The following is a 14,631-nucleotide window of genomic DNA, read 5'->3' as shown; positions in this document are numbered from 1 at the left end:
TTAACTAGTTTAGAGTGAACTGCACTATTTTTGAAGAAGGAGTTACGCAAGTTTCATCCTTACTGTTGAATGTAGAAAAGTAAATACTACAAATGAGCTTAAACAAATAAAATATGCAATCAAATCAACCTTGGAACGAGAGCCAGAACATAACTGTGTCGATGTGATGGGAGGGACAGAGAGCCGGGCTCTTCTCCATGGTGCCTAGTGTCAGGACAAAAGGCAACGGGCACAAACTGAAATACAGGGAATTCTGTTTAAATGTAAGAAAAAATCTTTCTTGCTGTGAGGATGGTCAGACACTGGAGCAGGTTGCCCAGAGAGGCTGTGGGCTCCATCTGTGGAGATATTAAAAACTCGCTTACCTGCTTAAAATGGGGGGAGGGGGTGGACTAGACAATCTCCCGAGGTCCCTCCCAACCTCACCTGATTCTGGTTTCTGTCACCGACTCGCCCTGCTCACCTTGTCTGGGTGCAATAGGAGTGGGCTGCTACCGGGGAGGTCACTGCCCCTTGGCACCCGGCTCCCCTTCCCTTGCAGAGCAACTCGTTCTTCCTGCTCCCGGACAACTTGATTCGAACTCGGAAGGAAATGGAACAAAATAATGTTCAGAAAGTTTTGATTTCCTGACCTGTTGTTTTTTCATGAGATTCTGCCCAGAACTAGAGTTTTTTTTATAACTGTTTTAACTGACGAGTTGGATGTGGAAGGTGAGATCAAGTCTTCTAGGAGCAGCTGGGGGTGGGGGTTAGAGTAAGCAACTTGTTGGTCAGTTGGGTCTGGAAGGTAAATTGACGAAGCTGATGAACAAGAGTCATGCTGCTTTTCTTACAAGCTTACAGTGATGTAACTTCACCTTTGGGGAATGTTTCTTTTGGTTTTATCCTTGTGAGTGAGACTTTCAGTGGACTCTGAAAGTCTAGAAGAAAATAATAAGACTAACACCCTTTTAACAGAACAGTCAGGTGTATAGAAAAGTGAGCAAAGTGCATAGAGATGTGTCAGAGGAGAGAAAGGTTGGGAAAAGAGAGCAGTAAAAGCAGGTGACAGCAGAGGAAAAGAAGACCAACAGCCTATGACAGTCACCTGAAAAGATAAATGAAAAGTGGGGCTTTTTTCTTACTACATTACGGGTGCATGTTTAGTCTTAACTCCTACTTTCACTCCCTTGTTCATTCAAATGTAAAAAAAAACCACAAGGAGCTAGAAATAGAATTAACTCAAACCCTCTTTTTTGCAGCTAGCTGAGAGTCTATATGTGAACTTGTAAAGGTGGCTTCAAGAGAAACTAGTCTTCGTTGTAATTTAGAGCAGCACTACATCCTTAATATACTATTGGATGCTCACAGTGGCCTTCCCGAGGTGCCATTCCACCAATGCAGCATTACCAAAACACAAGTTTTGATTATCTCATGGTCCTTAACCTATCTGCTCTGCCAGGTTCGGTAGTGACACAATAGGAACTAATTGTTTCAAGCACTTTATGCCTCATGGGATTACCCTATGCTAAATTAATCTTCAACCACTTACTACGGCAGATAAAAAATGGGAACTTTGATCCTTATCTGTTTTATTATACTCCTTTCCCTTCTCTACATCAAATAATTACGTTGTCTCTGAAAGAATGGTTAGTTCCACTATATTCTGAGGTGTGTGATCTGAACATGGGGATGACGGGTACTGCGGAAACTTGGTTGTGTGGAATTTAGGGTTTGGACACGGATACTAAAATAGCAACCTCCATTTCATTCAGGTTTATTGAAGCTGAATTTCTCATATAGAGAGACAGCGATGTAGTGTGATAGCCATGAGTATTTATACAGCGAATGACGTCTTGCTTTTCTGCCAGGATATTCTAGTATTTGAACCCCTTTGCAATTAATTGCACAGCCCAAATTCTCAATAGCTCACTGTCAAAGCAGGGGGAGTATTTAAGTAGGAAAAGCAAGGGTACGTTCTTCTCTTTGGTGTGCACGCTTATGTACCTTCCAGAGAAGTGCAGTACTTCAGAGCTTTGGAACTCAAAGAGCAAGAAAACAATTCCAAGATGTGGTCTGGTGCGATGCAAACTATCTCTAAAGAAGTAGTTTTCAAAATATGCTGGAAGTATTAGTTATTGCCTGTTATTTCTGCTGGACGAAGGACATGAATCTGAATATAAAGTTTGAAAACACTTCTGGGACATTTACTGAATCCCCTTGAAAACCAGATAAGAACAACCAAATTTCACTGTATCTGCAAAATCAGTTATTATTGAAGAGAACGTTCCCAAGATGAACGGAGCACATTTAAATACACTGTCTGCCCACATACTGTGGACAGGACATGGTATGAATGGAACGAAACTGCATCGGGGGAAGTTCAGACCGGACATGAGGATGAGGTTCTTCACCGAGAGGGTGGTCAGTCACTGGAACAGGCTCCCCAGGGAAGTGGTCACGGCACCAAGCCTGTCAGAGTTCAAGGAGCGTCTGGACGATGCTCTTAGTCATATGGTTTAGTTTTAGGTAGCCCTATGAGGAGCAGGGAGTTGGACTCGATGATCCTTATGGGTCCCTTCCAACTCGAGATATTCTATGTTTCTAGGACTATCGTCTCCTGCTTTTAACCTCAAATCCATGTTCCCTTGTGCAACACAATGCAAACCAGGTGGTTATTATCCTCCATCAAGAGATCATTCCGCTTACATGCGCCTATCAGTGTATCACTTGCCAAGGGAAAGAATGGGGCAGAGCACATACAAGTTTTTATTTAATATTTATAACCTTACCTACTATGTGCAAAATGTTTAATTAAAAAACAGTGCTCCATATATTTTCTGTCCACAAACACGCATCCCCGTGCTTGTGGGGGGAAAGGGAGAAGAGGTTTAGGAGCTATCCTCTTGCCACAGGACCCACTACCTTTTTAGCGTGTACAGTGCGACATGTGTGTACGGTGATGGTGCCCTCTGCCCACAAAACATACCTGGTCATTAATGACAGCCACGATAGCTGATCTTAATATGCCTAGAGGCTGCAGTTCCGTCCCGCAGCTGGGGGAGCAATTTCCTGTCATTCTACTTGTTGAAGATGGAAATACGTTTGGTTTGTAGTAAGCTTTATCTCAAGGTATGTATAACGGATTTATTTTCAATACAAATATTTGGTTTTGTCATGACAAACTACAGTGTGAAGTGGAGGAAAGAATGAGATGATGATGTAGGTTATTGTTACAGCGTGGATTATTGTTATCTTTCCTTCTGCTCCCTCGTGTCTTACCAGCTAGACTCTGCTCCTACATCACAAATTGTCATCCTGTGTTTGGTAAACACCTTTAGGCAATGCTGTGTTTTACGGTGTTACCTATAGGATAACATGAGGGGGCGGCTTGCAGTGCTGCCTGTTGTCCTCTCTGGGTTCTCCATGTTTTTCTGCAACTGTTTCAGGGGAATTTTTCGCCTTTTGACCACCTAACTTCTCGTCTCAAATAATTGTACAACCATGATCTGCCCAACAACAAACTATGTAACGCAGATGCATTAGAAAAGCCTCCAACTTATTTGTTCCCCGTTTGGACCTACGTAAACCCAAACAAGAGTATCCTTTTGTATTGCATTTCAACCTTAAGGGTAGGTACGAGCGTTGCTATCACGCTTTCACCTCTAAGCAGCTGGGGAGCAGCCTGCTTCGGCAGGGCAGCGCCAGCAAAGGGCGGATTAAAGATGCACTGCACGGGGTGTCCAGAGTCACCCGTCGAGAGAAATGGCGCTGGGGGGGGGGGAACCAACAAACAAAACCAGAAGATAAAAACCTACAAGCAGGTCCTCTCACCTGAATGCGGAAGAGATGAACTGGGACCGTTTTGAACTGTCCTGGAGATGGCAGCATTGAGCAATTTATTTTTCAGACTTGGCTTGCAACACTTGTTTCCTACTCGAGAGGCAAAAGTTACGCGTACGGTACACCTCAGCCCTGTAAACAGCAGATCGCCTTGAATATGCAGCTTAAGTTAGCACAGAACCATTCGGGGAAACGCACTTAACTGCTTGGCACGACGCGGGACCTTTCCTCGACCACCCTGCCGCACGCCACGGAGGCAGTGCCAAACCCACCCCCCCCCCCCCGCTCCTCGCCAGGTCTTTATTCGGGGAACGACCGCACCGGCAGCGCGGGGGACGCGCCGCTTCGGGCCACGTATCAGCCGGAAGCCTTTCCCGAGGAGCGGAACGAGCCCCAGCCGGGCGGGGAGAGCCCGCCGAGCCCCCCGAACCTCCCCATGGCCGGCAGCCGCGGCTCCCCCGCCCCCCTCACGGCGGCGAGGGCGCGGCTGCCTCGCCCTGAGGGGCGGCGGTGAACGGCGGCGGCTCCGCGCTCGGGCCTGCCCCGCCGCGGGGGGCCGGCGGCGAGGGCTGCGGGAAGGAAGGCGGGAGGAGGCTCATCCGCCTCACCGGGCCCGCCGCGGCGAAAGCCGCCACGCCGCGGAGGCTGCCGGCGGCGGTTATAAATAACACGCCGCTGAATGGCGTCTACGCCTCCTTACTACGCGCCGCGCCTCAGCCTGGCCGGGCACCGCCCCCCGCCGCCGCCGTGACGGACAGGCGGCGGCACCAATGGGGGCGCGGCCCCCGGCGGGCGGTGCGGCGCGGGGCCGGGCCCGGCGGTGGCGGCCCCCGCGGCCGCGCTGAATGAGGGCAGGGAGGGAGGGCGGGGAGCGCCGGGGCGGGCCGCGGGGCCGCGGGGCCGGGCTGGCCGGGAGCCTGGCGGCGGCGGCGGCGGCTCCGGGGATGGTCCACGCACTGGCGCCGTCACGTGTTGTTCTCCTCGGAGTCAGCCTGAGCCGCGGCGGCGGCGGGCGGAGGGGGCTGGACTGGCGAGCGCGGCCCCCGCCGCCTGTTTTGGTGCGGGGCGCCGGGAAACTCCGTGAAGAAGCCGGCGGAGAGGGAGTCGCCGCGGCGGTGCCCGCTCCCCCGCCGGCCTGGGGCACGGGAGGGGGCCGCGCCGGCGGCCGCTGAGGCGCTGCCGACTGGAATGAAGAGGAGGAGGAAGAGAGGATGTTCCTTCGGCACTCGGGCTGCCTCCCCTCCCGCCGCTGCCGGGCTGCGCCGTGTGTGGAAATGGCACTTTCTCTGCCTAACGAGATGGGACTGAATGGGGTCGCCAGCCTCCTCCGCACGCCCGAGCGGGAGAAGCCGCAGCAACCTCAGCGCTGATATTTGGGGAAGGGGGGTGTGTGTGTTGTGGGCGGCTTTTTTTTTGGTTTTCTCTTTTTTATTTTTATTTTTTTTGGGGGGAGGGGGGAGAGGCGGGGGAAAGCAGCGTGTATTTTTGGGTGCAAACCCCCGACTTTGCAAAACAATCTCCGCCCCCAAGAGGATATTTAATCTGCAACAGAAATCGCTACTCGCGGAGGCAAACTTGAGCCGGGGAAGGGGTGCAGGGAGCGGAGGAGGGGGACCCCCGCCCCGCTCCCGGCCCCGGCGGAGCCCGACCCCTGCGAGGGAAGATGCGTTTCTCTTTCCCGGCGGCTGCTCTTGGGACGGGACTTTCGTCTGGACTGGTCGGGACTGGACTTTTTAAGGACGCGCTTACCCATCTAAGGGCGATTTGGGCATAAACAGCAACGCAAACTCTGACTTGGTGCTGGAAGCTGCCTCTGCCACTGAACAGCTGCTCTCACCCTGCTTCTGTCCCTCCCCCGTCCCGCTCTCAAAAGAGGATCCTGAGCTATTTTGCTTCTTTTTTTCTTCTTTTTTTTTTTTTTTTTTTTTCAGTTGTTGTTGCATGAATTTTATTTTAGGTGGTTGTCTTTTCCGGCTGGCTTGGCTGTTTTGGGGTCTTGCGGACTGCTAGCTGCAGTAACAGCTCCACCGCCTCTCATCATGGCCAGCCCCACAGATAATAACGAGGGCTTCTTCTCAGATGTCAGAAAGGTGGGTTACTTGCGCAAACCCAAGAGCATGCATAAACGCTTTTTCGTGCTGAGGGCAGCCAGCGAGTCTGGACCCGCCCGGCTGGAGTATTACGAGAATGAGAAGAAATGGAGACACAAGTCAGGGGCCCCCAAGCGCTCCATCCCACTAGAAAGCTGCTTCAACATCAACAAACGGGCTGACTCCAAGAACAAGCACCTGGTGGCCCTCTACACCAAGGACGAACACTTTGCCATTGCAGCTGACAGCGAGCCTGAACAGGAGAGCTGGTACCAAGCGCTGCTGCAGTTGCACAACAGGGCCAAGGGCCACCACCACCTCCATCACCATCACCACCATCACCACAGCGATGTCACCTTTGGAGGCAGCAACGCGGGACTGGGGGAAGCAGGTGAGGACAGCTATGGTGAGGTGGCCCCTGGCCCGGCCTTTAAAGAAGTTTGGCAAGTAATTCTGAAGCCTAAGGGCCTAGGCCAGACAAAGAACCTGATTGGCATCTACCGCCTGTGCCTGACTAACAAGACCATCAGCTTTGTGAAGCTGAATTCAGATGCGGCTGCTGTGGTGCTGCAGCTGCTCAATATCCGCCGCTGTGGTCACTCCGAGAACTTCTTCTTCATTGAGGTGGGGCGCTCGGCTGTCACTGGGCCCGGTGAGTTCTGGATGCAGGTGGATGACTCGGTGGTGGCGCAGAACATGCATGAAACCATCCTGGAGGCCATGCGAGCCATGAGCGAGGAATTCCGGCCCCGCAGCAAGAGCCAGTCCTCCTCAAACTGTTCCAACCCCATCTCTGTGCCCCTTCGCAGCAGGCACCACGTCAACAACCCTCCACCCAGCCAAGTGGGGCTCAGTCGCCGGTCCAGGACTGAGAGCGTCACGGCCACCTCTCCTGCTGGTGGTGGGGGTGGAGGTACGGGTGGCAAACCCAGCTCTTTCCGGGTTCGAGCGTCGAGTGACGGGGAAGGCACGATGTCGAGGCCTGCCTCTGTGGATGGTAGCCCGGTTAGTCCCAGTGCCAACCGGACCCATTCGCATAGACACCGTGGCAACTCCAGGCTCCATCCTCCGCTCAACCACAGCCGGTCCATCCCAATGCCTTCCTCGCGCTGCTCTCCTTCAGCCACCAGTCCAGTCAGCCTGTCATCCAGCAGCACTAGTGGCCACGGCTCCACCTCGGACTGCCTGTTTCCACGAAGGTCTAGTGCTTCGGTTTCCGGCTCCCCTAGCGATGGCGGATTTATTTCTTCTGATGAGTATGGTTCCAGCCCGTGTGACTTTCGCAGCTCTTTTCGCAGCGTGACCCCAGATTCATTGGGACACACCCCACCAGCTCGGGGCGATGAAGAGCTCAACTACATCTGCATGGGGGGGAAGGCCACCTCCTCTTGCTGCAGCCTGGCAGCCCCCAACGGCCACTTCATCCCACGTACCTGCCACCCGCAGCAGCAGCCCCGCTACCCTAGTACGCCGTGCTGTCCTCGAGGCGGTAGCGAGGAGGTTGCTGACTTGGAGAAGGCGTTCAGGAAGCGGACTCACTCTGCAGGCACTTCGCCCACCATCTCCCACCAGAAGACACCTTCACAGTCTTCGGTGGCCTCCATCGAGGAGTACACGGAGATGCTGCCTTCTTACCCCTGTGGCGGCAGCCGGCTGCCCTCCTACCGGCACTCAGCCTTTGTGCCCACTCACTCCTACCCAGAGGAGTGTCTGGAGATGCACCACCTGGACAGTGGCCACCATCGGACCAACTCCGCCCCGCACACGGATGACGGCTACATGCCCATGTCACCCGGCGTAGCCCCTGTGCCCAGCGGCGGGGGGCCCCCCAAGGGTGGCGACTACATGCCCATGAGTCCCAAGAGTGTGTCGGCCCCACAGCAGATCATCAACCCTGGCAGGGGGGGCCGCCACCCTCCAGCCACGGTGGACTCCAACGGCTACATGATGATGTCCCCCAGCGGCAGCTACTCCCCCGACAGCGGCTCGGCGGGCTACGGCAAGATCTGGACAAATGGCGCCGGCCACCACCCGAAACTCTCGGTGGAGAGCAACGAAGGGAAGCTCCCCTGCGGCGGCAGCGACTACATCAACATGTCCCCAGCCAGCGGCTCCACCACCAGCACCCCGCCTGACTGCTACTTCGGGGGCGCGGGGCAGCCGGGCATGGAGGAGGCCGCCACGGCGGCCCACCACAAACCCATCTACTCCTACTTCTCGCTGCCACGCTCCTTCAAGCACGTGCACCGGCGGGGCGGCAGCGGGCTGGCGGTGGCGGGCGAGGAGGGCAGCCCCCAGCCCCGCATCGCTCTCGGCTCCGGCCGCCTCCTCTACGCCGCCGAGGACTCGTCCTCCTCCACCAGCAACGACAGCCTGGGCGGCGGTGGTGGCAGCGGCGGCGGCACCGCGGGCGGCCCCCCGCTGCAAGCGCAGCCCCCGCGCAAGGTGGACACGGCCGTGCAGACCAAGGGCCGCCTGGCGCGACCCACGCGCCTGTCGCTGGGCGGCCCCAAGGCCAGCACCCTGCCGCGGGCCCGGGAGCAGCCCCCGCTCCTCCTGCCCCCGGAGCCCAAGAGCCCCGGCGAGTACGTCAACATCGAGTTCATCGCCGGCGAGAAGCCGGCCTTCCCCTCGGCCGCCCTGGGGCTGGGCTTGCCGCCGCCGCCGCCGGGCAACGAGGGCGCCGAGGAGTACATGAACATGGAGCTGGGGCCGCCGCGGGCCCCCTGCCCCGCCGGCTTCGCCGCCGCGCGGGCGGCCTCCGCGGCCCGACCCGGCCGAGGCGCGGCCCCCGGCGGCCGGGACTACGTGGCGATGCAGCTGGGGGGCGCCGCCGCCGCCGGGGGCTCCTGCTCGGACTGCGCCGACAGCCCTTCCCCCTGCTCGCCCGCCCTCCCGCTCAGCTACGCCGACGCGCGGGCGGGCCGCTCCGCCGCCGAGAAGCCCCCGCCGACGGCGACGGCTTCCCCGGAGCTACCGCGGCCGCCGGCCGAGCTGTCGGCGGCGCCGCCGCGCTCCTCCTCCCTGCTCGGGGGCCCGGGCGCGGGCAGCGCCTTCACCCGCGTCAGCCTCAGCCCCGGCCGCAACCAGAGCGCCAAGGTGATCCGTGCCGACCCGCAGGGCGGCCGGCGGCGGCACAGCTCCGAGACCTTCTCGTCCACGCCGAGCGCCGCCCGCGGAGCGGCGGGCGGCGGCGGGCTCGGGGCGCCCTTCCCCTGCGGCGGCGCGGGGGGCGCCGAGGAGGTGAAGCGCCACAGCTCGGCCTCCTTCGAGAACGTCTGGCTGCGGCCCGCCGCGGGGGAGGCGGCCGGCGCCCCCGCCGCCCGCCGGGAGCCGGGGGCCGCGCCCGCCCTGGAGAACGGGCTCAACTACATCGACCTGGACTTGGTGAAGGACTTCAGTCACCGCCGCCACCACCACCTCCACCCCCCCGCCGAGGGCGCCGCTCTGCCGGGGGGGAAGCAGCCGCCGCCGCCGAAGCCCCCGGGCCAGCCTCGCGGGAGCGGCCACTCCAGCGACGACTTAAGCGCGTACGCCAGCATCAGCTTCCAGAAGCGGGAGGAGATGTAGGAGCCGGGCGCCCGCCGGGGAAGGTGAGCCGGGGGCGGGGCGGGGGGGGAGCCGCGGCTCCGCTCAGGGAGTTGAACGACGCCGGGCGTCTCTGTGAGGGGAGAGGGCCGAGGCTGCTGGTCGCGGTTCCTTCCCGTGGGGACTGCCAGCTCGCAGTCCGGGGAGGCTTTGGGAGACGCCGCAAGCCGAGCGGCGGTGGCTGTGACACCTTGGGTTAGTTTCCCTGTGCATTTTGGCTTTAATATCTGCAGCCTGTTCCGGTGGCAGAAGCGTCCGGGAGCACAGCATCCCTGCGGGTGTCCCAGCCGCTGGCTCTCACCTGCGCGGGCCGTGTTGCTTCCAAAGCACGCTGGATGCTCCTGTTGAGGCGGGGGTACGATACCGTGCTTACCGTGCTTACCGTGTTGCCACATTTCTTTACTTTTCAGAATTAGGTGTGCTTCAAAAGTGCGGGGGGGGGGGAGGGAAGTGAATTAGCTATAGCATAGGGCTGGAAACGAGAAACTCCCACTGTAATCCCATAGTTTGGTCAGGAATCGCTCCTGTGGCCGAGGGTAAAGCAGTCAACCACGCCGTGTGCGTGGTTGCTTTCCCATGTGCAAAACACAGCTAACGGCATCTACCTCACAGGGCTGTGATGAGTGGTAATTAAGTTTTGTTTGGAAGGTGCTTTGAACTTGAAAAAGACTTCAAAGCCTTATATCTGTCACTTGTGTTGCAACTGATACTAAGCGTGGCTTGTCCCACGCTCACAACAGCGTTACACACTGCATAGGAAACGGGCCATATGAGCCCTTGTCTTTGTCATCGGCTGATGTGTTCTTTTATGTTTCCTTGAAACTTTTCTTTTTTAAATTGGGAGAAACTTCTGCCAGGCTGTTGCACGTTGGTTACAGGCGTGTAAGATGAGTAGGAGCACTGCTGCAAGCAATGCGATGTTTCGGCTACGTGGGAACTTCATGCAGCACGCAACAAATACGTCTTGTTTAGAGCTCACGAAGTACAGTGCACCTGTGTGAGTCCTTTCACGAAAGGTGAAGACTGTTTCGGCGCAGACAAGCATTAGTAGATAGCTAGCCAGTTAGTCTTGTTGCGACACTCGACTTTAGCAGTTTTGTACATATTTGAGCAGCAGCAATCACAGTAGTTTAAGTAGTTGTTATGAATATGTGCAACGACATAAGGGGATGAATCTCATACCACTGTTTACATCGTAAGTGTAATAAACTTACTATTTGTATTGCTTGTTTGCTCGGCTCAAGGGAGCGCTGAAGGCTGGTTGTGGTATGATGCCTGGGATCATATGTTCACCATTTTTATATGTTTTCCATCCTTACAACCTGAACAAAAGCAAAACAATCTCTTCGCATTTGCTACTTAAGCACTTGCTGCTGTTGCCTGTCAGAGCAATGCACTATTAGGTGTTAGTCTTACGTGACCTGTGAATACCAGGTTAATTTCAAAGTTCCAGGTAAGGTTTAAGATCAGCGCAGATATTGCTGGTCTGGTTCAAATGGTAACTGGTAGGAAATTATTATTTTTGTGGATATCTGACAGGAGCGTGCTGGCTGTCACAATAGGTTTTCTGTGACCAGACTTAGGCTGCCACACCCTTTCTCTGTTCTGGGATGTGCTTGCAACAGCCTGTCTAGACGGTCTTCGAGATGCCTCTCGTTACCCTGGGAATCCGTATCTGCCTAGGGCAGCGTTGGTGTTACGAACTCTTCAGGAGGGGATTTTTGCCAAAGGATGCAGCATGTTGTGCTGTATGTCACATTGCTAGGAGCATCACTTTTTTTACCCCCCCTGTTGTGTGCTAAGACTAAGCAAAAATCCTCTGTCAGCGTGTGGATAAATAATCAACGTGTGCAAGAGTATCAGAATGCAGGTCTGGGGGGGAGCAGTGTCATAACTGTTTACTTACACAGGTTTTTTCCAAATGCACTGTTTACTTTTGCTGTAGACAACTTATTTAATTGATCCTGTGTGTCATCTTTAACATAAAAGCTGTGGCAATGTTCTCCATCGTGGTGGCAGGTAGATACCTGCTGTGATTATGCTGTTCAGTGGAGGATCAGGACGTGGAAGACCTGATATAAGAACATGCTTAATATTATGCAGATGTTTTTCAGGGCAGCGTTGTGAAAGGTAGTGCCTAATAGAGTAATTGCTGTTTGAAGTCGATTCTTATTTCCCCAAATTAGGATGGGACTGAGCAAGCATGGCTTCTGGGAGGCAGGGGAAGAATCAGGCTATAATTATGTGGGGAGTTTGTAGCTATGGCTGTTCCCTTTCCCTTCCTACTATAAAGCTGTGTTAGTTGCTTGTAGCTTTCTCAGACATTAACCCTTTGGACTCTTATTTCCCAGGCTGGATTTCTTGCCATCAGCTGAAACTCTCCTCGCAAAATTCAGCCCGACTATCTCAATCTGCTGTTGAGCATGTTAAGGAAAAAAACCCAACAATGTTTTGTCCGTGTTAAACCATTTTTACAGCTGGTTTTTTGACATGTTCTCATACCTTTTTTGCTTTGGAGGTGGAACTTCGGTTTGGCAGGGGAATCAGCCCATGTAGGTTATACCTCATGCCATTCTTGAGAAAATCTGCCTGGAGGTGAGTGATTTACAGGCCTGCAAACAGTCTGTTTGCACATGCCTGAAAAAGTTGTTGAGCACCTTCAGCTAAACTGTTCTCCTGAAAACTCCATGTGCAGTGAGGGTGCTCCAGTTCCCTGAAGCTTTGCGTGCCCTTTCCAACGAGCAGCCGAGTGGGCTGTGCTGCTTTGGCCTCGGCCAGCTTCCCCCCGTGTTCCTCATGGCAGGTGAGGCTGTTCAGGCTCTGGCTGAGAGCGGGGAGGCTGTGGTTGTTGTTTCTCCTGTTGGTGTCTGAGCAACGTGAAAGAGAACGGAAAAGCTACTTGGTATGTTGGCAGGTATGGCGGAGAGGAGACAACATCCAGACTGGGGAAGGGAGAGGTGAAGCTGCAGGTATCAGAACAAGGGATGGGGAAGGCTGCGTTAAGTACCCTTTCTTTGCTCTCCATCTCTTTCATGGGTTATTATTTACACTCTTAATCTCAGAAGTGCCAAAGGGACTGCACGTGCTCTTTTTTTTTTTTTCCCTCCTCTCCATAGAGCAACCTTCCGCACCACCCCAAAGGCCAGAACTATCTGGATAACTCTTGTTTTTACCCATGCTGGAATTTTCTTTTGTTCCAGACTACAAGACAAGGACCCCAAATGTTGGCCATTCATCTCCTAATGGGTAAAATGATTGCTGCTGCTTTGCTGCAAGCTAGCTAACTCCTCTCCTCTTCCCTGCTCCCCTGTCCTCCCCCCCAGCCGCCTCCAAGTTGCTCAGGCATTACATTCTGAAGTATTTTTAACCTCTTTCAAGTGCACTTATTTCTCCTAACATTAAAGATACTGGCTGAAACGATCACATTGTTTTCCAAATTTAATTAAAAAACGTTTCTCTTGCACCCACAGCATTCCTCTGCACTCTCCAATCCCATTGCCTTCCCTGTTGTATATTCTTGGCTGTTTCCTAACAGCTGGCCCTGCCCTCGCCTTCCTCGCTCTCTTCTCTCATCCTGTAAAAAGCGCAGCAGTTTCAATGCAGTCCTGCATGCTCCCCTGCCCAAACGCTTCCCTCTGCTTCCGAGAATTGGGTACTGGTGTGTGTGCCCAGCCTAGCCAGTGACTCTTTGGTGCTTGGATCCTCTGATAAGTGGGCTGTTACGCTGTGGCTGGAAGGCCACATTGCTGCAGCGGTCAAATCATGCTGGGAAACACCAGCCTATGAGATGGAGAAAGTGAGGCGAGAGCTAGGGAGAGGGGAGAGCAGTGTTGCTGTAAGGCGTTTTCCTCTTTGCATGCACCGATGAGCAGATGTTGTGGATCCTGCTTTTGGGATTGCTGTGAGAAGAGGAGGCTCCTAGAATGAGCAGGGGTTTTGAAGATGAACCGCTGATAGCTTGTGTTCTGAGTATATAGTCAAAAAATATTCCGAAAAGGAAACCATTAGATGTTGGCTCCGGAGAAACAGGAAAGGCTGTGGTAGGATAGTAGCATGAATCCAGGTACGTGGCTTTGATCTCCGGAGCTTCAAAGCAAAGCCATTATTCCCCTCATTTCCATTTTGCTGATGAGTCTGAGAACTCGTGAAAGTGGGTGCTAATAACACCGAATAGAATATGTGTAGTGTGAGCAAGTGGTAACTTGGCTCGCTGGCAGCTTTAGTGATGCCTATTTTACCCAGTGTGTGGGTGGGTTGGGTTTTTTTGGTGATGTAAGGAAATGGAATACAGTATAATGGGAACACAGTACAAGGGTATCTATATGGTTGTTATGCCTTTTGTCTGGTTCCAGTTAAAGCAAAGCACTACTGAGGGGAAGAGCTAAACATTCATTTGGGTCTCATGAAAATATACGTGATGGTAAACAGAAAATTACTCATGCAACTCTTGTATAATATACCTGGATTTTTTTTGTTGGGACGTTGCTTGCTTTTTTATTTTATTTCTTTAATAATTTTCAATAGTTGGTTCTGTTTCCTCAAGTTGAAAACTTAAGGTGGAATGACTGAAACACAGCAAATGCCAAAACAAGACGTGTACAATTAGAGTAAGTTTTTTGGGGGAAGTTGTTTCCAGAACTGAAAGAACAGAAGTTTTTGTAGTTTTGGGTCAGCACCAAGGTAAATACCAGTAAGTTATGAAAGTTTTCCATGCTTTATGGGTATTACTGTAGACAAAACAGTGCATTTCTTACTGTAGGCACACACCAGTTTTCCCCCATACCTAATTATTTGCCAAAATTGAGCCTGTGTCTCCACATACTTGCGTATTTGCAGTTCTCCTGTTTAACAAGACCACAAGCTTATAATTAATGTTTTTTGAGGGTTTGTTGGGGTGTTTTTTTGTAATTTAGACAGTAGATCAGTTCCTTTAATCTAGCTACATTAAATAGTAGTATTGATTATTTCCTCACCCCCACCTTGATTTTAATGACAAGTTTCTTGGGACTTTTTTTTTTGTTTTCCTGGCATAAAAATAGGAACTGTATGTTTTATAAACCAATTCAGTCGATTATGAACTACTATCTGGACTTCTTTAGCACATAGGTTTCATATTTAGTCAATGCTTAAA

At 53.5% G+C, this 14,631-nt stretch overlaps 1 protein-coding gene across 2 annotated transcripts in view; it reads left to right on the top strand.

Annotated features, from left to right (window-relative positions):
* Positions 1 to 5,717: 5,717 nt before the first annotated feature.
* IRS1 (insulin receptor substrate 1) overlaps positions 5,718 to 14,631 on the top strand; it is a 56,142-nt gene continuing 47,228 nt past the window's right edge. Inside the window, exon 1 of one of the 2 annotated variants that reach the window (XM_076340901.1) lies at positions 5,718 to 9,505. In XM_076340901.1, the coding sequence (XP_076197016.1) occupies positions 5,862 to 9,482 (3,621 nt within the window). In that variant the 5' untranslated portion in view covers positions 5,718 to 5,861 and the 3' untranslated portion in view covers positions 9,483 to 9,505. The remainder of the gene's footprint in view (positions 9,506 to 14,631) is intronic. The other variant, XM_076340900.1, reaches the window with a different exon arrangement.

Source organism: Aptenodytes patagonicus, chromosome 6, assembly GCF_965638725.1.
Source record: "Aptenodytes patagonicus chromosome 6, bAptPat1.pri.cur, whole genome shotgun sequence".
NCBI lineage: Eukaryota > Metazoa > Chordata > Aves > Sphenisciformes > Spheniscidae > Aptenodytes > Aptenodytes patagonicus.
The sequence above is the reverse complement of the archived record's forward strand: the minus strand, read 5'-3'. Positions and strand labels throughout refer to the sequence as shown.